At 52.3% G+C, this 22,106-nt stretch overlaps 1 protein-coding gene across 1 annotated transcript; it reads right to left on the reverse strand.

Annotated features, from left to right (window-relative positions):
* Positions 1 to 592: 592 nt before the first annotated feature.
* NUFIP2 (nuclear FMR1 interacting protein 2) lies at positions 593 to 21,647 on the reverse strand. The gene is made up of 5 exons (XM_059717080.1): positions 21,419 to 21,647; positions 20,882 to 20,980; positions 16,846 to 18,552; positions 10,576 to 10,608; positions 593 to 9,783 (listed from the first exon to the last, which is right to left on the reverse strand). The coding sequence occupies exons 1-5, from the start codon at positions 21,579 to 21,581 to the stop codon at positions 9,731 to 9,733; spliced, it is 2,055 nt and encodes a 684-aa protein (XP_059573063.1). The 5' UTR covers positions 21,582 to 21,647; the 3' UTR covers positions 593 to 9,730.
* Between the last annotated feature and the right edge of the window lie 459 nt (positions 21,648 to 22,106).

Consider the following 22,106-nt stretch of genomic DNA (forward strand, 5'->3'; position numbering starts at 1 on the left):
CTGGGGCGAGGACTAAATGCAGCTGTGACTAACCCCCGCAAGCCTGGGATTTCACCAAGCAGGCCCTGGCGCTGGGCATCGCGCCCACGAGCCTGGCGGGAGCAGGCACAGCCCCTTGCGAAGCCCAGACCGGGAGGCAAAGCGGGCAAAAGCAGCAGCACCTCAGCCGTGGGGCGCTGGGCAGCCACAGACACCGCCCATAGCTGACCCCGGTGTGGAGGTGGCCTCGCGGCAGCCAGGGTATCTTCCACTTCCTCTGCTCTCCCGTGGGAACTGGCTCCAGCCCCCTTCCCCTCTCCCTGCTACATGCAAGGGTGGTAGATCCAGGATGCCAAGCCCCCCCAGAGCATCGCCTGTAACCCCCACCCACACTCCTGCCAAGGGCAGCTCGACCCCAGGCACCTCCGACCAGCCTCCGCTCTGCCCCGACGCCATCACCTCCAAGCCCGGCCCACCTCTCACCTGGGCATCGCTGCACTACGAACCCCGCAGTGTCCTGCACCGTGCACCGGAGTAACCCGGTCCCGACTGCGTGCTTCGAGGGGCTCGCGAGGTGGGAGGAAGAGAAAAGAAGCACACGCCGACACCCACAAACTTTAAAATTTTTATTCAACAATTTACATCACTTATCGTCTGTCTTTAACATAATTTGATCTACACAAATTTCTCTCAGTTCTTTTTTCCTGATAAAATAGTAAAATTTGGGGATAAAATTTCTGAAGACCGGTTGGTGCAGTATCGAGTTAAAACCAAAGTCAGGTAATTTTCTAAACATTGAGAGAGGGTGAAGTATGACATTGCCAGTAACGATACGTCATGCCATTACAACGCGTGGACATTACCTAGCCTTAGTCCGTGACAGCCTGCACTAGCCGGAGCTGCGGCGGGTCCCTAGATCCGACCCCACGCCCGCTACCCGCCCCCTCGCACCCTGGCCACGGACCGCAGGTCCAGCTGGGTTAAAAAACGCACTCACTGAGTTGAAATTATTGGAAAGGAGGCAAGAAAAACAAAACCTTCACTGCTGCGCCAGGCCCCGTCCCTGCCGCCCCCACGAGGTAGCGCGGCTCCCGGGCCGCCAGGACAGCACTGCGCCGCGGGCAGGCTACGTGCCAGGGAGCCAAGCTGAAATGAGAACTAGAGCGGGCAGGAGGGGACGCTGCCGCTACTGCCAGGGAGCGTGGCATTGGGGCGCCGCTAACACCGAGACAGGCAGGGGAGGGGGTTACGCTGTCCTATAGAAACACGCCAAGAGCCCCCAGCAGGCTGCCATGCTGCCTACGTACGAGCGACGGCAGAGAAGCAGCAGCCCTGAGCTGAGCAACGCTCCTGCAAGACGAGGACTACGCTCCACCGAGGAGAAGGGGGCAGAGGATGGGCAGCTCCCGGGTCCTTCCTCTACTGGCAACTCAGCCCTGCCTGCCCTATGGTTCTGGGCTCTCGCAGACGGTGCCCACCCCCCAGCCATGCCACCTCTTAACACAACCGAAGCGAAGGCACCAGGACGCACCTTGGTCCCCCTCCCCGGCCCGGAGGTCCAAAGAACCAAGATGCCCCCAGACACAAGCACACGGCCTGTCCCGCTTGCCCAGCCCCGCGGAGCGTGCGTTCGGTCTCGGCACAGCCAGCAGTTCGCCGGCACTCCCTGGGCTCGCCAAGACGTGGTTAAAAGAGGCTAAAAGAGCAGCCGGCACGACCGGGATCTGCCCCACGGCCCCTCCAGAGGGCTGGTGCGGGCACACCGACGGCTGTCCCCTAGTCACAACCTGCACAACAGGAAGGAGGACACCAGGTCACCTGCTAGCACGGCCGGAAAGCCAACTGCGGCACCCTCTCCTCCCCCAGCGAAGCTGCTTTTCCTTTTCAGATGCAACCCAGGCTACTGAACTGAACTGAACTGAAGAGGCCCTGGTTTCTGCTACAGCTAACAGCTAGCACAGAACTGTCACCTCAGGTCAGACTCGTGCGGAGATGGGAAAGCCAACGGACGTGATGATAGCACAGGAATGCGAGAGAAAAAAAAAAAGGGCAGATAAGTCACTTCTGGTAATGAGGGACAAATTAAAATCTTTCAAAACATGTGCATAGCTTTATTCATCCGCTTAGAACTAACCTTTTCACGGAGCTTCAGCGAAACCCGCGTGTGCAAAATGCATTTCTAAAAAGTAATGCAAGCAAGCTTTCACATTTACAGTGGCAGAAGTACAGAGACTCGAACAGAAACCACACATCAGGGAGAGTGAATCTAGAGAGAGGTGCCGAATGGAGAAAGCCAAGAATTGCACAGTTCAATATTCTGGAGGCAAACGGGTTGCAAACATAAGCGTTTCTCTGAACGTTGTTTAAGCAAGGTGCGTCGTCTTTTTCCTTTACAACATTTTTTCATTTTTTTTATTTTTTCCATTTTTTTTAATTTTTTTTTTTAAAGAACGAACGAACGAACGAAAGAAAAAGAAACGAAACTACCTGGGAAGGAAAAACAGCCCCTTGGGAAACAATTTTCAGCCTCTGCAGAAAAGCCTGAACTCGGTTCCAGACTACCGCTCGTTTTGCAGACAAAGCGTTACAAAACCTCCTCGTGTTAACAGAAGAGCAGCAAGCCAGAATTTAAGTCACACACACGCGTGCTCACACACACACACACACACACACGAAGGTCACGTTAAGAGAGGAAGGTGCTATGCTATAGGACTGGGATGACCCCCCAGCGTGTAAAACAGCCACTATTCAGAGTCAGCTCAGAGATAAGGCTCCCGTTTCAACGGCGAGCAGCTGGTTACGGAGCGCTGCAGCCAATGCAGACGGCGGGAGGGGTGCGCTTGCAACGCCAGGCGCGCGAGCGAGGCGGCCAGCCACCGACCCCGGGCACCAGCAGCTCGCAAGAGACTCAAGCAACCTGCAGCCTCTGTTCGAAAGAAACTCTCTCACCCCCGGAAGGCACGTTAAGAGGAGAAAAAGCAAAATGCTGCTCAGCAAAGCCCCGGCGCCGGAGAAGCTAGTGAAGCCGGCAGCGGTATCCCCCTGCCATGCTGCTGGCAGCGGGGCTGCATCTCCCAGGCACGCTCACCCTGCCCGTGCCCCCTCCGGCCTTCTCTCTTCCGTACAAATAACACCCCCTTTGCTGAAAGAGTCTGTGATCAGCAGAGAGGTCAAGCCAGTTCTCTTCAGTTCCTGGCACCTCTCCCCTCGCCCGCCTCCTTCAGAGCCAGCATTGCTCCGGACTGCCAGGGTTACCTCAGCAAAGCAAGGGAGCGCTCGGCTCGTGAGCGGGTTGGCAAAGAGCGACGGAGGCGAGCCGTTCCAGGCTGCGAGCCGGTGCCCTGGCGCAGCAGAGAGCGGACATCCCCAGGCCTTGCTCCATACGCTTGGCAGAACAGGTGGAGAATGCCCACGGCGGAGGCCAGCCGGGCCGCCCCGTGCCCCGGGGGAAGCTCGTGTGACTTCCGATACTGTTGGCGACGAAGTGTTCAAAAAGCGATCTTGCTGAGATCAGCACTGGCCTGCCGAGTATCTGCACGAGCAGCAAGCCACTAGGGCACAGTCCGCTGACCCAAGGTTACCCGTGGTCGTCTTCCCCGCTCCAGCCAAAAAGGAAGAGAAAGTTACAGACCTCAGAGATTCGCACTGCCCTTCCGACAGCGGCTCGAGGCAAGGAAGGAGGGAAAAAATACACAGTGTTCTTTCAAGTTAGCACAGTTTTCCTTTGCTTGCATTGCATTGCATAGTAATTCTCAAAGATGGTTCAGCACCAGTTAGTTACGCTCAGCTCCCAAACCCTGGCGTCTCTCCGGGCTTGCAGTTGCTAGGTTCCCCTTCAAATTAGTGGCTGTGTTACAGGAGGGATCAAACCATCCTTAGAGGAACTATATGGTCATGTAAAAAAAGTGCATCACATTCTCGGTTTTCAGAGTTACTCATAGCAGCAGTAGCATTAATCCAAGACGGGAACAGTTGTCGATTCAAATCTTAAATGCAGCAACACTTAAATGAAATGTCTTCAAGGTCACAAGAGGATCCTTCTCGAAAGAAGCAAAGGAAAATTAGATGCTAGAGTCTCGACAAAAAGGTAGGGGGTAAAACCGAACTATTTACACACACAAAAAGAAATCCTTGTTAAAATACTGAATTTTTACAACACCTAAGGAAAAAAATATGTATTTTAAGAATAAAGCAGAATCTTCTAAAGCAGTATCCGTTTTTTGGAACCCTTGTTTAGCACCTGAGGAAAGACCATATGGGGAGCAGACAGCTTTGATCAGAAAACTGCAAGTCAGACAACGGCTAAACGTCTGGTCTCAGTACACAATTCTCATGCCACAGAGAGAAGGAAATGGAGCCGACTCATTTAAAAAATAAAATACAATACAATAAAAGGATACCATACTCAGACTCATCGATAAGGCCGTAGAAAAGGGATACTGCTGTTACAAAATGGCTTTTGAACCCCAAACGCAAATGAAGCTTTGATTTAACAGTCAATGAGACCTACAGCTCAGTCCCCCCGGCCCAGCGTGGCCCTGATTTTTGTCCCATTACCGAGACTGTGATTTCACAACAGCCACCCGATGTCCTGCGCAGCCCGCACCGGACAAGGGGACTACTCGGAGAGCAAGGACCAAGCGGGCTCCCTGCCCCGTCTCGGACACCCGCTGCCTCGGGGGCAAGCTACGCGACTTGGGAGGACTTTTCAGCAGGATGCAAGGAAGCCGGCTGTACCCTGGCGGCACAAGACGCAGCGCACTGCTGCAGCTCCACGATCTGGGCGAGGCAGCAGGTCTGACCGAGGGGACGCAGCCCTGCTAGTCGCTCCAGACCCCCGGTTCTCAATGGGGTTCGCTTTTACCCTGTGAGGACAGGCTTGCTTGGCTCCTGCCCCTGGGGGCACAAAGCCAGACATCTATCTGTCCAGTCCCTCCCATCTCCTCCGCACCTCACAACCCGAGTGAACCTTGCCTTGTGCACATGCGTGAACTGCTGCAGCAGCTTGCCTCGCACCTAGTCTGGCTCTCTCCTCCCCTGGAAACAGCCTGTGCAATGAAGACGGACTCGAAAACACACCCACGCAGGCGCGCGCACACTAAACCGTGCGACAGGGTTACTGAAAGCACCAGACACTTGTGATTTACTAAAATTAAATTGCCAGGCCAGAAAGAGCAAAAACTGAACACCCAGGAAAACTGCTAGCCACACACACATACGAGCTATTCTGCATTTACTAGGCAGCTGCAATGTCTTGCCATGCTCCCGTCCAGAAATGTTTCTACTCTTACCAGTGCCTTGAAGGCGCCGCGTCCGAGGAAAGCGCATCGTGTCAAAGTCACAGGCTTTGAAGGCAGCGGCAGGAAAGCGCTTATTGCCTGTGAATCCCGGGAGTTGGTTATCAAAGGAGAAAGGTTTCCTTTGCATTCTCCTGCCTGCTCTCCCCACCGTCCCCCGGCTGCTGATTACAGGGTGCGTTTCCAATCCAAAAAAAACAACTGTTGCACATTGGGGACATCGCAGCGCTTTGAGAAGGCAAACGACGGATTTAACAATTCAGGAGAGGTTGGAAGAAGAGCTGAGCCTTGCAGCCATCTGTGCTACAGGCACACGCCTCAAAAGAGCACATGTGGGCAGAGCATGCACTGGCTGCTACAGCCGGAAACGGGCTCCCAAACAAGGAGCTGGAGTCCTGGGCGCTGGTTTATAAATCCAATACAGGTCAAGACTCCTGCAGCAGCACAGCACCTCCCGACACCGGGCCAGGGCAGCAGAAAGACCTATTCCCATCTCCGCGAAAGGAAAGCGACTGCCGTTATCAGAAGGAAGGGGAAGAGAGCAGAGAGCAGCTTGCAGGCCATCCCTCGGCGTGGACAAAACACACTTCAGCCCAGCAAAAAGAAATCCACCCCCAAGTGTTCAATTTGGTGCACGTCCAGGCTTCGCGGGCACGAGACAGTGCACCGAGCACGCCCACAGAGCCGGTCGGGAGAGGGGTGCAGAGCTGGGTGGGGAGGGGGAAGACGCCGCAGACAGACACACGCATGCATGCACTTGGCTTGTGCGGGAATAACGACTAAAATAAATATCCAACCTCACCGGGCGCGAGGCAGCCAAGGCTGGGGGGCTGGGGAAGCGGAAGGGGCTGACTGCATTGACTGTAGGCCCCGAGAAAGGCAAAAGATGCTTTTTGCCTGCCCCAGTGTCTTCATAGCGATTAAAAACCAAGCCGGTCCCGATCCGTTTTTAGTGCCCCCTCCTGTACAACTGGTCCTGCAGGGTTTGGTGTTAAATTCACTTGGCTCGGTGTGAGGAAAGCAACAGGCACAAATAAATACAGCGTTCATCCTCCCAACGCGAAGGAAACGCCAGCTCACGCAACCGCTTGGCTCCCGGCCGCTGCTCCCCCCACCCCACACGCACGCACACATGCACACACACACACACACACACACACACACACACACACACACCATGGTCAGGCCCTAGAGTGGGAGCCACCACGCTCCTCCTCTCGGCTGTATTTGGTTTATGCTACAGTACTAATACTCTGAGTCAAAGGAAAACTCGCGAGACTGATCAGCGTAACACGCTAGCAGTATTTCACCGCGCTAAATTAGTCACAGCTCGACTTCAGTCTTTAGCAACTTACACAAAAATAATCAGAAAACAGATTAAATCTTAAGATATTTTTAATAAGTGCTCAGTAAAGAATTGTGTGAGGACGTCAGGAGGAGACTGCGGACAGACAGAGAGGGTTACGTGTTACAAAACAGCACAAAGTTTATTCCATGGTCCTGCCTGTCCCTAGGCAATGAAGTCTATCAAACCTGTTACCCAGAAATACTGCCTTTGTTAACAAGCTGGAAAGTTTCCTAACCGCTCGCATCCAACTCTTACAACCAATGGAAGTTTCAAGGGAAGCAGTCAGAGAGGTGAGATGTTGGAGAACACGGTGGAGAGCGCTGCAGAGGGAGGGAAGGGGCAAGAGGATGGGGCAGCGAGTGAGAGGAGCGGGGACAATACTTAGACAGATTAGTCTCTCATTTCTTGGAGAACTTTGCTATTTAAAAAACAAACTGGACTAGGCTAAGAGGAGTTTCCTCAATTTTTCAGCAAGACAGGGATTTCTAACGCTAAGGGTCAGATTCAGTTTAAATGTTACTGCTGCTCAGCTTCTGCACCAGAGCGGCCCCACAAACGGGGTCTGGGCAGGGCCGGATGCCCCAGGCAAGCTCAACAGCTCGTTTGCTTGTTTAAATGGAATCCAGCCCTTAAGGCGGCGAGTGATTACACAAGGCAAATAAAGTACAGCCGAACCTTAAAGCCCGTCAAACAAACCGGAGAGCTGCCATCGGCCTCACGCTCCTTCTGCCTCCGTCTTTTAGGTCGCCTTTTCCAGTTTGTTCAACACGTTAAGGCTCATGAACCCCACGGCGCTCCCCCGCGGGAGAGCCGGCGGCAATTCCAACTTTTGGCAAGCGGTCAGGAGACGCGACACAGTTAAAACCAGGAACGCGGGAGAACACTTGTAAACGTATCAAGAGACGTCCGAAACCACAACCACCTGCCGAGGCGGTACAGTTTGGAGGTGAAACAGAACTATTCCATGACTGGCCAACCACAAGTTTCTGAACCTGGACTCATACAATAAGTTACTACTATATATATATATTAGGTCTAATACATATATATAGCTGTTTTACACATAAAATGGAGTAGGCAATCCATAGTTATACTTTAAAAACTAAGCCTAGCAGAAAGCTAGCCATTCAAAAAAAAAAACAAAACAAAACAAAAAACATACAGAATTCAGTTTCTTTGTTCCACTATGAACCCAACAGCTTCATTCAGGAACAACCTTAATAAAAAGCACTAAATGATTAAAATATGCATGCTACATACCTCTAATTAAAAAAAAAAAAATGGATACATCTAAGCACAAGGGGTAAGCAGAAATAATGGGGTTTTCTTCTTCCCCTAATGCCCGCTGGGATCCAGTCTAATTTTACCAGACACTAACTGCAGTTGACCTAAATGCCCACTTCTTAGCTAGTAGCTAGCTGTGAACACACTAGGAGACTTCAGCGCAGTGGATGCGTGGAGTTGAAGAGGCCAGAAGATACGTTTGGTTTGGGAAGGATGACTTGCTCGGTCTTGCATTGGACCCCTGGAATTGTGCACCTTTAAAACACAAAGCCTGACCCTGACACGTTATAGAACATGCTACACGGAAGCGGCAGCACGACAATACACGTTACGCCACTGGAGCCTGCCTCCTGCCCCGTGCCCCTGCCCTCGCCACAAAGCCTTCCTTCCATTTCTACTCTTGGCTTTTTTTTTTTTTTTTTTTTTAATTTTTTTCATTCCTAAACCCTCATTTTGCTCTTGTAATAAAATATATTTTAATAGAGATATAATTAGAAGCAGCAAAAGAGCTCAGAAATACACAGACTGCATTAAAATATAAAAGAGTATTTCCAATGGGTGGGAGAGCAGACCCCACCCATTGCTTTCTAGGGGCAAATCAGAAAGGGTTCGAGTTCCCAATTATTTTTTTCTTCTATTTTTTTGTTGATTTTTTTTTTTAATCTTTCTCTTTTTTTTTTTCTTTTTTCTTTTTTAATTTCTAAAGAGAAATAATAATTCAAGGAGGGTGAAAGTTAGCAGAACACAAACAATTTCTCTTCAGGTTTTCAATGAAAAGAGGAAAAAAAAACCCAGCACATTTAGTGTTAAGAGACAGACAGAGCAAATATGAAGCACCTACAGTTGAAAGCAGGATATATATATATATAATTTTTTTTTGCTCCCAGTGATACAATGGCATAAAAGTGTGGGAACAGGGTTTTTTTTTTCTTTTTCCATATTAAATGCCTAAACCAATTGCTTATTTTGCATGTTGTCTTTTAAAATGACACTCATGAGAGAGAGCTTTTCAGTTGTAATAGTCCAACGTGTAACTGGAGCCTTTAAGATCAACGTGTATCCCAGAATTGCAGTATTACAAGCTTTCCCCTAGAAGAACGATGTTTTAAGACAATTTTCTCAGCACGTGATTGGCTGCTTTACTCCTGACAAGACATGTGGATTATATTCTCTGGAAACAAAAAAACCCTGCAAGCTTCAAGGCGTTTCTCCAGCATTCTCGCAGGGCTCAAAATAAAACCAAAAAAAAAGAAAAAAGGGAAAAAAAAGGGGGAAGGGGAGGGGAGCAGGGGAGATGGAGGATGGTAGATCATCCCGATTTCCCTGTGATTAGTGTATCTCTACAGTCACAGAACAAGAAACAGAAACCTCATCAAGTGGAAATGCCTCCCAGCGGGTCACTGTTGCCCTTGTTGACGACAGCAGGAACTTTAGAACCAAGCTTGTGACTTGAGTCTGTGTTCGTTAATCCCTTGCATTCACTCTTTAAACAAAAAGAAAATGAAACGGAAAAAAAAAACCCCAAGGAAAAGAAAAATGGAACCCAAAAAAAAAAAAAAAAAATCTATTCAGTACCGGAGATTAAATAATCACGTGTGTAGTCTGCTGAAATAAATTTTCAGATTCCTTAAGAAGTCTAATTACTTTCAGTCGCCATTTTTTTTAAATAACTATATATATATTTGTATATATTATCCTGTGATTCTAGTTATGGTTCCTCTGCTGCACTGAAGATTTAGAAGGAGCATAAAAGCCTTTTGTCCCCTGTGAACAGCACTAGTGCTGCATAAAGGTTATAACAGGCAGTCTTGTCCTGCTACCTTCATTGATCTGGATGATCCATGGCTTCATCGTAAGTGATTATCCTTTTGGGATCTGAAAACAAAAAATTAAATTCAGCATTAATTAAACCACTTGCAGGTTTGGAAGCAGAAGATACTCGTGGACAAGGAGGGCCACAAAACACTTGGCTAATTGTTAGCAAAACTTTTCCTTTTCTCTGGCTAGAGAGCCACTATTTAAGAGGCAGTTTCCTCTCCGCTCTGACATGTCACTGATAGACTTCCTCTACACAAAGGAGGCTGTGCAGCGCTCCCGGGGACTCCAAGCAACAGCACCTCCAGCCAACGTATTCAAGGGCCTAACTGACTCCATACAGACAAGTGCTTCCTCCCAACGTCAGATCAGTGCAGTAACACAGCAAAAGCACCAATATCTCCATTAGCATTCTTCCCACAAGCTCGTATAAACTTCGTTTTTACAGCTGGAACCTGAGGATGCATCAGGAATTTAATGTTGATACTCAGGTGACGTCTGACACCGGCAATTCCGAACTTGCCGGATGTAGTAAACCTGCTACACTGTCCCATGGGCTTTGGGGCTTTTTTTTCCCCCCCCCAATCTGCTCCCCCTGAAACCCATTCGTGATGACGGAGCTGAGCAGCCCCATTTCTCAGAGACCCCAAGCACAGAGAGCTGCAGATGCAGCTGCCAATGGTGAGCACATCTGAGAGCCAAGCGCCAGGTGCCTCACTGCTCTACACCTCAGCCACCTTGACCCTGGCCACCGCTTCCTGACGCTCAGCCCTTAACCGGGAGGCTGCGGTCCCAGGTAACAGAGCAGCTCATTACTGCTGCGCGTGGCTGGTTTATTTCTTAAATCCTTACCTTGCTTCTGCAAATTCCAAATAGATTCCATTTCTGTGGAGGAAAAGAACAGGAGCATTAGTGTTTTGTAGGATGCCGCTTCAATCACTAATACATCCGACCCTGCTGCTTCGATACCCAGGACTGGTCACTGGGCTGTAACAGTCAGAGTTACCAGAGACAGGGCCCGTTCCTGCATGCAGGGTCCAAAAGATACCAACAGTCCCCTCTACTACTCTAGCAATTAAGAGGCCCACAGCCCAAGAAGTCAAGCAGCCGGCTCACCATCAGACATGAGAGGTCACCTGTCATTTCCACCCTTACAAATCAGCACCTCACTTCAGGGTTTAGTACAGTAACTGCCATGTCCCTCAGAAGCCAGGCCTATGGCTCTGCGTGCAACCCAAGCGCTCATTCTTAGGACGAGACAGATATTGTATGCAACACTAAAAGTGCTGGGGTGAAGTTTTCCCAGTTCATAGTGCATATGCGCTGAGGCATGCCGTACATCCTGGTACTGGACTCTGCTAAGACTGCCAGGGAATTAATCACTTCTGCCAACATACAGAGAACAAGGGGCAGCCTGCAGAGATACCAACCAGACTGCACGGCCATTTGCCTGACATACAACTTACTGGCAGAGCCCAGTGGAGCCAACTGAAACAAGTGCCCATGGAAGGAGCGCACATTTTCTGTTTACCTAATAAAAGCAAAGAAATACAGCAATGCTTGTTTAAGCGAGAGCCCCATGCACAGCTCTACGTGCAGGGCGTTAGGAAGCAAGCTGCAGCAGAAACGGGCCTCTTTTATGGAATCCCAACACTGCCTGGAAGCAGACCTTTAGAAACCTAGTCAACAGAAACAAGGGTAACCGCGTAACAACTTCTTATTGCGTGGCTTACGGTATTCACGGAGGTGCAATTTATGACTGAAGGCTTGGAAGCCTGGGCGCTAAGGCTATGGGAAAGAAGCGTTAAGCACACTTGCTTCAAAATAAAAGATCATCTCTAAGCGTACTTGCTTGCAGAAAGTAAAGCCAGTAATTGTGATAACTGGGCTGGGGGCAGGACCTGGGTAGGGAGGTTGCTAACGGGCACACTGGTGACAGCTCTGGAATGCTAGCGGTAGTAATAATACCACGTGAGATGGAAGTCAGGAACCTGCCAAGACTACAGGTAGCCAGTAAATGGGTCAGGCCGCAGGGGAAAGGAGGTGGGAACAACCTACAACTGTTACGGCCCTGGTGTGCTGAGAAGGAACAGAATTAGGGTTCATATGCATGTGAGTCAGATGGTCATTAACCTGGAATGAACTCCGGGGAGGGGTCAGCAAGGACAAAACACAAAGTCCCCTCTTCTGCAACGGGTTTGCAATGCTCACATGCAATTACCCTGCACACTGGCCATTTTATTTATCTGCTGAAATAGTTTCACAGAGCAAAAACTCTCTCCTGAGCCAGCTGCAAGACAATAACCCAGGAGATGAAGTATTCCCACAACAACTGTAACCCTCGAAATACTGGTCTACTGTACTTCTAGGAACTAATTTAAGTCCCCCCCCCCCCCACCAGGTTCTGGGCCACATCACAGGTTATGATCATCTATAACCATTTCTCAAGGGCTAGGAGACTAGTTGAGGTGTAACACAAATACAAAGGAGAATTAAACAGGAATCCATTCGCTCCTTTCCAAGAATGGGAAACAATCACACACGCATGCATCCTTCGCTCTCCGCAACATCCCAAAACCAAGCACTTGACATCTGCAGTGGCAGAAACCCACCTGGCCCATGAGACTCTGCAGCACAGAACTGCCTTTTTGGAAAACCCTGGGTAATTTCAGGTGAACGCCCTATGGATTGAACAGTCCGGGCCCCAAGGCCCTGATCCTACCAACGAGCCGATGCTGGCATCCAGACAGATTTCAGTGCAGTTCCCCCATGGCCTGCTTACACATGGGCCTAGCCTGAATACACAGGATCCCCAGCTGCGATTGTCTACGAGGATGTATGCGAGATGCCTCTCTCTAGAGGGCACCAGCACAGACAAGTCAGCGTGGATTCGCACACAGCGAGCGCGTTTCGTGCTTATTCGTTTAAATATACTGTAAGAGCTGGGAATTGCCTGCTGGAGGGAACAGCTCAGGGAAGCCAGGAAGGGGGAGGTGGCAGTTAGTCTGAGCTTCGATCCCTCCATCCCAACCTGCCAGCTAGAAGACATAAATGCCATGTTCCAGCCTCACTGAGGGGACAACCGGAAGGGTCACACCAAGCTGTGCACCGCATCTTGACTCCACACCCCAGATCTAGCCCTAGGCTGGCAGCTCCTGAGCCCCGAAAGAAAACAGATGCTGACAAACCCCATCAGCCTCAGGACCCCGAGACAAGGACCGGGCATCTCGCTCTCTCCACTGAGGAGGGGGGAAAAACCAAGTCATCTTTTTCCAGAGGACAAAAAATGCTGAATTCACAGCTCGACTCTTTCTTCTGACCCAGTTCGCTGTTCTAGCAAGAGCCGCTCCTGGCTGGCCCACGCTGCCGTGTTCCATTTTCCATGCGAGCAGAGACGCTGGCGCAGTGGAGACGCGGAGAAGAAACAAAGCAGCAGCACCGGGAGCAACTCAGGGCTGGAAAGGACAGGAAGATGCAAGCGTGGCACTCTGCCTCTACCACCTTCATGGTCTTTGGGTCCTGTACAGCAGGACCCAAGTCTCCTTTAGCCTGTGATGTTCCTATCCCTGAGCTTTCCATCCCAGAACAGAGCCTCTAAAATCCAGCTACCTGTGGCCTGGAACAGGGCAGCTGTTTTAACACAGCAAAAGGTTGTAAATCGCAGCTGTTCAGGATACAAGCATAATACTTTGTCCACTGAAGGAAGAACTGAAGCCACAAGGATATCTGCACCGCAACTGAAGTGTAGCTGGGCCGGCTACATCTTGCTCAAGTAAGAGAAAGGATCTGCAAGGGCCACGGTTCATCTCAGCAAAAGAAAAACCTTTTAAGAATGTCAGGCTGGTGCTTGGGCCCAGAATTAAAATCAGGAGGGAAGCAAACCCCTGCCTCATCACCAAGGCCCTCTCCTGGAGGAAATATGGGGGGAAAGTCTAAGGCCCGTATTATCCAGGTCAAATTGGCGTTGGATCTTGTAGTCCCCTAGTCTAGCCCCACAAAGCACCACTGCGTACCTGAGCGTGCACGGACAGGCTGCTTGGGGTGCTGGTCCAACAGCTTGGGAAACGGCACACTGCATACATGCAAACAAGCTCTCCTCTCATCACTCCCCAGGGACCCCGACCGCCAGCAGGGCACTGACCTACACTTTCCGTGCTGACGCCAGGGCTATCCCAGCTACTACTCTGCGTGTCATCGCCCCCATTACTGCAAGAGCAGGCCCTTCCTGCTTCAATCCCATTTTGCAAAGCCCTTTCAAACCCTGGGCTGAAACATGCATGGCCAGAGAGCACAACTAGAATTAGCCTGGTCCTGGCTTGTTAGGATTCATCTAGCAGGCCCAGGGCCGTTAGACCCTGCTTGGGATGCTGCCTCACCCTAGTGCACACCGGCGACAGGGACCCGATACCTGGCTGACATGGCATCAACACTTGTTCCTCCTCGTCCACCTGCTTGTGAACAGAGAAAGGTGCAATTTCCTCCCAGCAGTCAAATCCAGCCTCACTAAAAACGCAGCCATTCAAACACCCTGCTGGCTATACCAAGGGCCAAAAGCTTTCAGCTTCCCGTCACTGGGGACAGCTGGACAACAAGTCCTATGCCGATTTCATGGAAACGTGGTGCTTGTAGAGCAGCAACTTCCACCCAAGACAAACGATGGCAACTGTGGGGGATCTGCCATCACTCTGCTGCCCTGCAAGCTCCACAACTCCACCCGCTACGAGGCACGGCTTTGTGCTCCAGGGCTGTGGCAGGACTGTAGCGCAACAGGAGGCACTTGCAGAGCGCTACCATCAGCCTGAACCCGGAGGTGGATGTGGGCAACAGAGCTCTCCAGCACACCTCCCCAACCCCGACTGCAGGACGGTGCTCCAAGCAGGGCACCGCACTGTGCAGCTAGATGCGAGGGCACGCAGTGTGGCAGGCACCCCACAGATCCATAAAATACTGCTCCAGGAATGCTGCTCTGCACCCTGCTGGCATCCCTCCACAAGCCCAGAGAGGCAACATCAAGCAGCAAAACAGAAAACACACTAGTTTCCATTCCCAGAGCTAGCAAAGGCTTTCGGCAAGCCCTGAAGAGCGAGCTGCAGCCCTGGCTGTTCTCAGCTGCCCGCCCCAAATGAAAGGTGCGACAGTGGAAGCAGCACCAGCTGCCCGTTGTGTCTTCTAGACTGGAACCTAGCTGAAACCTTGAATAGGGCATTAGAGAAATTAAGAGGGAAGACAGGAAGGAAAGGAAAGAGGCTAGGCCTGACCCCATCCCACCCCCCGAGCACCACGGAATGGCAGCAGGTTTTGCTTTGATGGTGTGAAACAGTGGGCAATAGAGAAACCATGTGTGCGCGCAACACAAAGGCCAGGGCAGGACAGCAGGTACTGACTGCAGAAAGGCTCCGATTCCAGCTCAGGGTTTATTTCTACCCCAGCCATGATTAATGCCTGTATTTAAAAATAAAACAACAACCGACAAAACAAAAAACTAAACAAACTTTCCTGGGCCAGCTCTGAAGTTCACACCTCCTTAGGAAGCGACCTGCAGAGCAATGCAATAGCTCCTCTTTTCCAGGGGATCCAAGCAGCTGATTTTTTAATTCAATTTAGCAAAGGCAAACTAAAACCCACCCAACCTGCACCTGCTGCTGAGCCCCCCTCCCCTGCTCAGCAGGATGAGACTTCTCTACAACCCCCCTGGCAGCCCTGGTTTTCTCCAAGGGGCTGGGGACATTCAAGCCAACAGACAAGAGATTCGTCCAGAGTTCTGCTTCAGGACTGCAGGAAACCAAAAGAAAACCTTAAGGAACAGGCAAAAATAAATGGCTAAATCTCAAGTTATTCCCACAGAGAACACAAGTGCCTGACGTGCAAGATATTGGGGTGTGATGCCTCGAAGCTAGCAGATGACCTAGCAGAAGCCACCACCATTTCTGTGCTCTCCCCAAATTAATTAGGACAGCCTAGTAAAGGGAACCTCTCTGCCACCGGCTGCGATGAATCAAGTTCCTGCAGAGGCCATTAAAGAACCCACTTAGGGGCAGCTCTGGTCAAGCCATGAGGCTTTTGGGAGCCTGGAGGTGGGAAAGAAGAGAAGGGAGAGGAAGAGTGAGAGAGAAAGGGAGAATAAGAGGGGAACTGCCCAGGCATTCATTAAAGAACAGCATGCTGCTAGCTTCCTGGTTCTGTCCCCTCAGGGGTCTGCAGAGCTGGTATCTGGAGCACCACAAGACTTGAGTACAGACCAGGACAGGAAGCTTGCGAGCCTGTCAAAGCCTAGAGGCAAAGGGCAAAGAGGGGCCTGCTTAGCCACTTTTCTCCCTTGGTCCCTAGTTGCACGCATCCGAGTCACGTCAAAGATGCTCCTGGCTTCGTAAAGTCAGACTCTAAAGGTCCTCGACAAAGATGGAAGCATGGTAAAAGGATTTAGCCTCCCAAGAGAAGAGAATTCCAGCAGCACTTACAGAAGGATGATAACCGTGTGTCAATGTTCATGGCAACAGCCTTTGAGGCCGTTAGCAGGGCTCTGACAAGGAACCACAGCACAAACAGCAAAAAAAAAAAAAAAAGGGGAGGGGGCAAGTGAAGAATGACTTTGTCTTTCTTTAAAGCAAGATGGAGAATTTTCACTGTCAAATTCAAGAAGAGGCAAGAAGACCCAAGCAGCTGAAAAATTTGAGAGCAAACCCCAAGGGCCCTTTACTTAAAACAGTCCTACCACCAAACAGAAGGAACCTGGCTGGTCCCCTGCCAATGTTTCCATCCCTCTGGTGCCCGAGCCTCTGGGATGGCATACTTACCGTGCTGGAGTTCACTATGCTACAAACACAAGAACAGCAACCAAAGTAACACATCCATTCACCATTATTGCTACCAGCATCACATACGCGTGACGCTGGTATGGATGGGGCCATGGGACTTTTAACATAACCTGGATGAATCAAACCAAGCTGCTGCAATGGTGTTTTAAGAACAGCCTTCTTGTAGCTCTACAGTTATTAAACAAATGTAACAAGAGGGCCACCCTTAAGATAGCGCAGCTCCCATTAAGTGAAAACAGACTTAAAGAACATTATTTTTCCAAGCCAACGAAAAGAGTTCCCCTAGGAAACAAGCGTAAGCCATTACCTTTAGTGTGATATACAATAGCAGCCCTCAGGTCAAAAGAACCCCAGCTATCTTTCCTTTCTAGGCCTCTCTGGTACCTCTGATCTTTGGCGGAGGCTAACAAATTGTTCGTGGGAGAGGCCAGAGGATTCTCTATTTCGTAGTCCTTTGAGAGAAACACTAAAGCACCTTGGCTACTGGTGTCTGCCTTTTGCAGGTCACCTGTGTGATGTGGCTCCAAGGCCAAGTCACCACCCTCGCTAGCAGTCCCAGGCTTTATAACAGCACTAACAATTTGAGGGCTAGTCCGCTTATCCAGCTCATAAGCCTTAGGAAACACAGGTTGTTCAGTTCCCGAGGGAATGATCTCAGCACACTGTGAAACCAAAGTGGCAGGATATTCCCCTTGAAATGTCACTTCCACGAGTTTACTATCCATGGATTTCCCAATGACAGTCTCCGGGCCAGCGCTGGGCTCATTTATAAATGATAAACCCCACTGGTTCTGGAAGATGTCCCCCAGGCTCTGCTGACTGGTCTGAGATGGCAGATCTACCTGTGCTGCACCCAAAAGCACAGTTTGCATATTTGAAGGGTAGATAAAAAGGCTAGACTTCTTCTGTTCAACAGCTGTCGAAGTTGCACTCATGTCCTGGAGCACTGACTCTGGAGAGGCTGAGGTGACAGCAGTAGCAGCAGTTGTGAGCAGTGGCTGGGTCCCTGGAGAATACACGCTCCCATCAGTCCCTGCTAAGATTGGCCCGTTGGAAAAGCTAGCAGAAGTAACAGATTTCATAGCAGACATGGGGACCTGGGACAGCCGACTCGACGTTTGGGCCGGAGCTTCCCCGGCAGACGATGACGACGATGATGATGGAGACGTGGATGGGTTCTGAGCAGCTTTGTTGAGGTTCTCTTTAACTTTGCTTGCATAACTAATCTTAGGAACGATTTTAGCACTGCTATTATCCACTGGGAACACCGGGGGTGGTTTAAACAGGGTCCATGAGTCCTCTTTTGATGCAGAAGCTGATGCGTGCTTCCCTTTGGGCCGGTCCTCAAACTTCTTGCTGTTAATCCCAGGTTTAGCATCCGAATTCTTTCGCTGTACTTCCCCGATGCCAGGTTTCCCACGGCCTGCTCCTCCGGCCCCAGCCTCGTACTTCCAACCTGGCTTCGAATTGTCCGCTCTGCTCCCCTTTTGTTCATTGTAGTCAGGCTTGAAACTCTCGAGTTCCTGTTTTAAGGGCGGGGTATTGACCTCCTGTTGCATTATTTTGTCCTGCACTAGATTCAAGTTCTCACAACCCTTGGCACTGTTGCGCCTGCCTTTCCGCTTCTTAGGGGTGGTATAGCCGCTCTCCGAGCCGCTGCCATCGTTGTCAGCTCCTTTGCTTACATAGCCATTTGTGATATAGTTAGAATTATTTGTCACAACACCATTTGGAATAGATACTGCCTCTGGCTTGTCAGAGGACTGATTTTCTCTAAGTTTAGTCTCGTAAGATTTGTCATTCTTTTTGTCCATGCTGTTTTTCTGAATGAAGTTCTTGGTTTTGATTCCGGCTTTCCCAAAGGTGCTGGCCTTAACAGTCTGCTTTTGGGTCACGTTAGTGTCTGTGAGTTGCTGGCTGCCATTGGGTACCCTGGAAGCTGGGCTGGTTGTTTCGTCAGCACACAGGCCCTTTAATGATACTTCTCCTGCATTGCCATTTAGCTCGCTGAAGCCTGGAAAAAGCCAAACACAAACAGAAAGGCAAGCATTAGAATGTGAAACGTTAAACTTCTGATCGCAAAAAGAGCTGTAATTAAGCCCTAAACAGACCCGGCTTCCTCAAACAGGTTTTTTAAAATAGAAAAATGTCTGCCCTTCGTATAGCGGAAGCGTGTCCCTGCCACTTAAAAGCCACAGTAAAGGGTTCGGCTTTGCCTCAGTGCAAGGCAGCAAGCCAGAAAGCCACCACGAGAAGGGAACCTTACTCCATTGACTCTAGCGCACAGACACACAGTGCATCTCTGGGCTTTTTACAAAAGTAAGAATCAAGCAAAGCGCTGTAGCGATATCAAGGAAGGAGGATACATCTAGAAAAAAAATAATCACCATGGTGGAGACTGCAACAACCCTGCTCTAGACTGTTGGAGCCTGCAAATTTTAAAACATTCCCAAGAAACTACAGCTGCAGAGAGGAACTATCCACCTCTGCACCAGGCCTATTTCTGAAGATGTAGCATGGATCCTATGAACAAAAGGCCAACTTTTCCTCACTCCGATCCCCTCCACGGCCTGCCATGTGCCTAGGGAGAAGGACTGCCACAGAGGTCAGTGCACAAACATCAGTGACAGACACCTCCGGGTTGGAATCAGCCAATGAGAACCAAAGCCCACAGGCTCGCTATGTTTGGGAAAGAAGAAGGTCCTATACTCCCCTATTAAAAAAGAATTAAGGTAATGCTTCTTAAGCTGAAGGATGCTTAAGGCAAGTGGTTCCCCACCCTGATTACTATGCAAAACTCCTGCAGAGGCCCCCGTGATGGACAGGGTGTTCTCCACTTCACTGCCAAATGATGCACTCGAGAAGTTCCACCTTCGTAATTGCTCCTCAAAATGTATTTTCTGGCCCAGCCCATGCCCCGGCTCTGCTTCCCAGCCTCTGGCTAAACCCTACATCTACCTCCCAGATGCATCTTAGCAAGCCATTCGGAGGCTTCTCCCTTGGAACATTCCCTGGCTCCATTTCAGAACAGAGCCGACAGCAACAGGCACGGCTCCCACCTACGCTTCTCAAGGTGAGGTGCTTAGCTCCGAGAAGGTGACAACACTGCTGCGGGAATCCTTTCCACTGGCCTTCCCATCCCTGTCTGCCCGCCCACTCCAAAAAAAGCAGAATGACAAGAACACCCAGGGAAAACACTGTCTTGACCCCGGCCCGTGGCCCCAGCCGGCCAAATCAAGGGATTACATCAGAATATCCCGCTTTTGTTTCTTTGAAGGTAGGCGGCTCGTCCTCGTGGCTGCGCAGAGGAGATGGCAAACGCAACCGGAGAACAAACGATGCCGGGCTATCTGCAAAGAGCCAGAGCGCCATGAAGGATCCCTCTCCTGCCAGCTAGCCCAGCCCACTCCGAGTGGGAGTGGGACCAGAGCCCCCTTCACCCACCCATGTCCCGGCGTGTCCGGAGCCTCGACCCGAGCGCTGGTCACGCTTCTCGGGAGCGAGGCGGCTCCAACACCCTCGCCACCGTGAAAGTACCCGAGGCCCGATTCACCGGGGTAAAGCCAGCAGAATGCAAACACGAGTCAGGCCCCAGGTCTCGCACGTGCCCATGGCGAAAACTCCTGCTCGAAACAAAGATATTCCTTTGGTTTTAAAAAATAAAAATAGAGGTCACTCAGTAGAGAAGGGCCTCCCATGCCGAGCACTCAAGCGCTCCCGTCGCAAGCAGCGCCGAAACCTGGCGAGACCGACAGGAGTGCCAGGGCTCAGCTCGCCAAACGGGGGAGAAAAGGGTTTTTTTAATCAGGCGAACATCTACCACCACCACTTCCCCCCCTACACGTTGCTATTAGTAATAATGCTAATTAACAGTAGCGTTAATTCAACGCTTCGACCTAAATCAGCGTAGGCTGCTGGAACTGGCCGAGGAGATAAGGAGGCAGCGAGCCTCCTCGGGAGTCGGGCTGGGATTTCTTTAACGAAGCGACACCCAGAGCGCGCGGCCCCGAGTCCCCCGAGCTCGGGGAGCCGGAGAGATTGCAATAGATTCGGTTTGGGTTGCCCGAAGCCCGTGGGTCAGCACTTCCAATTTTCAAGCGTTTACAACTCGGCTGCATAAAAATATTCTCCGGAGCCCACGGTCTCGCTCTGGGACGGGTCGGACACGGCGCCTCCGACCGCCCGGGTCGGACACGCGGGCGAAGAGAGCCGAGCGAACGCGCTCGCAACTCCGCGTTTTTCTTTTTTTGGGGGGGAAAGGAAAGCCCGACGTATTGCGGAGCGCGGTCCCCGCCCGCACCCACGCGCGCGGGGCCCGGCCGCGGCGCCGACGGCATGCCCACCTCCGGAGGACTGCGCAGCGCTCGCTAGCTTGCAGGTTTGCGGCCCTTTGACATCTATCTCCGAGATGTACCAGGTCCTGTACAGCCTCGCGGGCCAACCTGCGAACACAAACGTCAGGAGACACGCGGCCGGAGGAAGGGGCGCGGGGCTGGGCTGGGCGGGGGGCAGCGGCCCGGCCTGAGGCGCGAGGCCAGACCCACGGGGCTGTGTTTGGGGCAGCGTGTGTGTGTGTGTGTGTGTGGGGGGGGGGTGGTTGGGGGGATTTGGGGGGTTTGTGGGGTGGGACGCCGCCCCCGGTGCGGGGCGGGGCGGGGCGGTGCGGGGCAGGCGCCGGGTTGGGCGGGCGGGCGGGAGCAGGCCCCGCTAGGCCCGGCCGGGCCGGCTCCCAACATGGCGGACAGGAAGCGGCCCGCGAGCGCCGGGAAGCCTCCTCCGCCGCCGCCGCCGCCGCCGCCGCCTCCTCCTCCGCCTCCCTCCCCGGCGGGCGGGCGGGCAGCGGGCGCGGGGCGCGGGGCGGGGGGCGGCTGCCCCGGTACCTGGTCGCTTGGGCGTTGGGCCGGCGTGGTGCTTCTTGGGCCCGGCCTTGGCGTCGTGCGGCGGGTGCGGGTGCGGGTGGTGGTGGTGGTTGTAGTAGTAGTAGTGGTGCGGGTGCGGGTGCGGGTGCGCGGCGGGCGGCGCCTGCCCGGGCTGCTCCTCCATGGGCGCGGCGCGGCGCGGCGGTGCGGGGCGGGCGGGCGGGCGGTGCGGGCCCGGGCGGCGGCGCTCGGCTCGGCTCGGCTCGGCTCGGCCCGACTGACAGCGCCGCGCGGCAATCAGGAAGCGCCCCGCCCCGCGCCCCGGCCACGCCCCCCGCCCGCCGCGCGCCCCGCCCCCCGCGCACGTGGAGGCCCCGGCACGGCCCCCTCCCCCGCCCGCAGCCCCCGCCGCGTCGAGGAGCAGCTGGCCGGGGGGGCTCCTGCCTCAGGCGCGCACCGCCCTCTCCTCCAGTCCAAGACGAGCTCCCCCTTCTCCTCTCTAGGACCTTGTGACATCAACAAGCCTCGCACTAGCCCCGCTCCAGTCTACCACGAGCCCGGCCTCGGCTAGGCTAAGCGAGCCCCGCATCCAGTCTCAGGGCAGAGTCACCAGGAGCCCTGTCCTCGCACGGGTCTAAGATGAGCTTGTCTGAACGAGACCCCCCCTTGTCCAGTCTAAGATGACCCCCCTTGTCCAGCCGAAACGAGC

This window comes from Alligator mississippiensis, chromosome 14 (genome assembly GCF_030867095.1).
Source record: "Alligator mississippiensis isolate rAllMis1 chromosome 14, rAllMis1, whole genome shotgun sequence".
NCBI lineage: Eukaryota > Metazoa > Chordata > Crocodylia > Alligatoridae > Alligator > Alligator mississippiensis.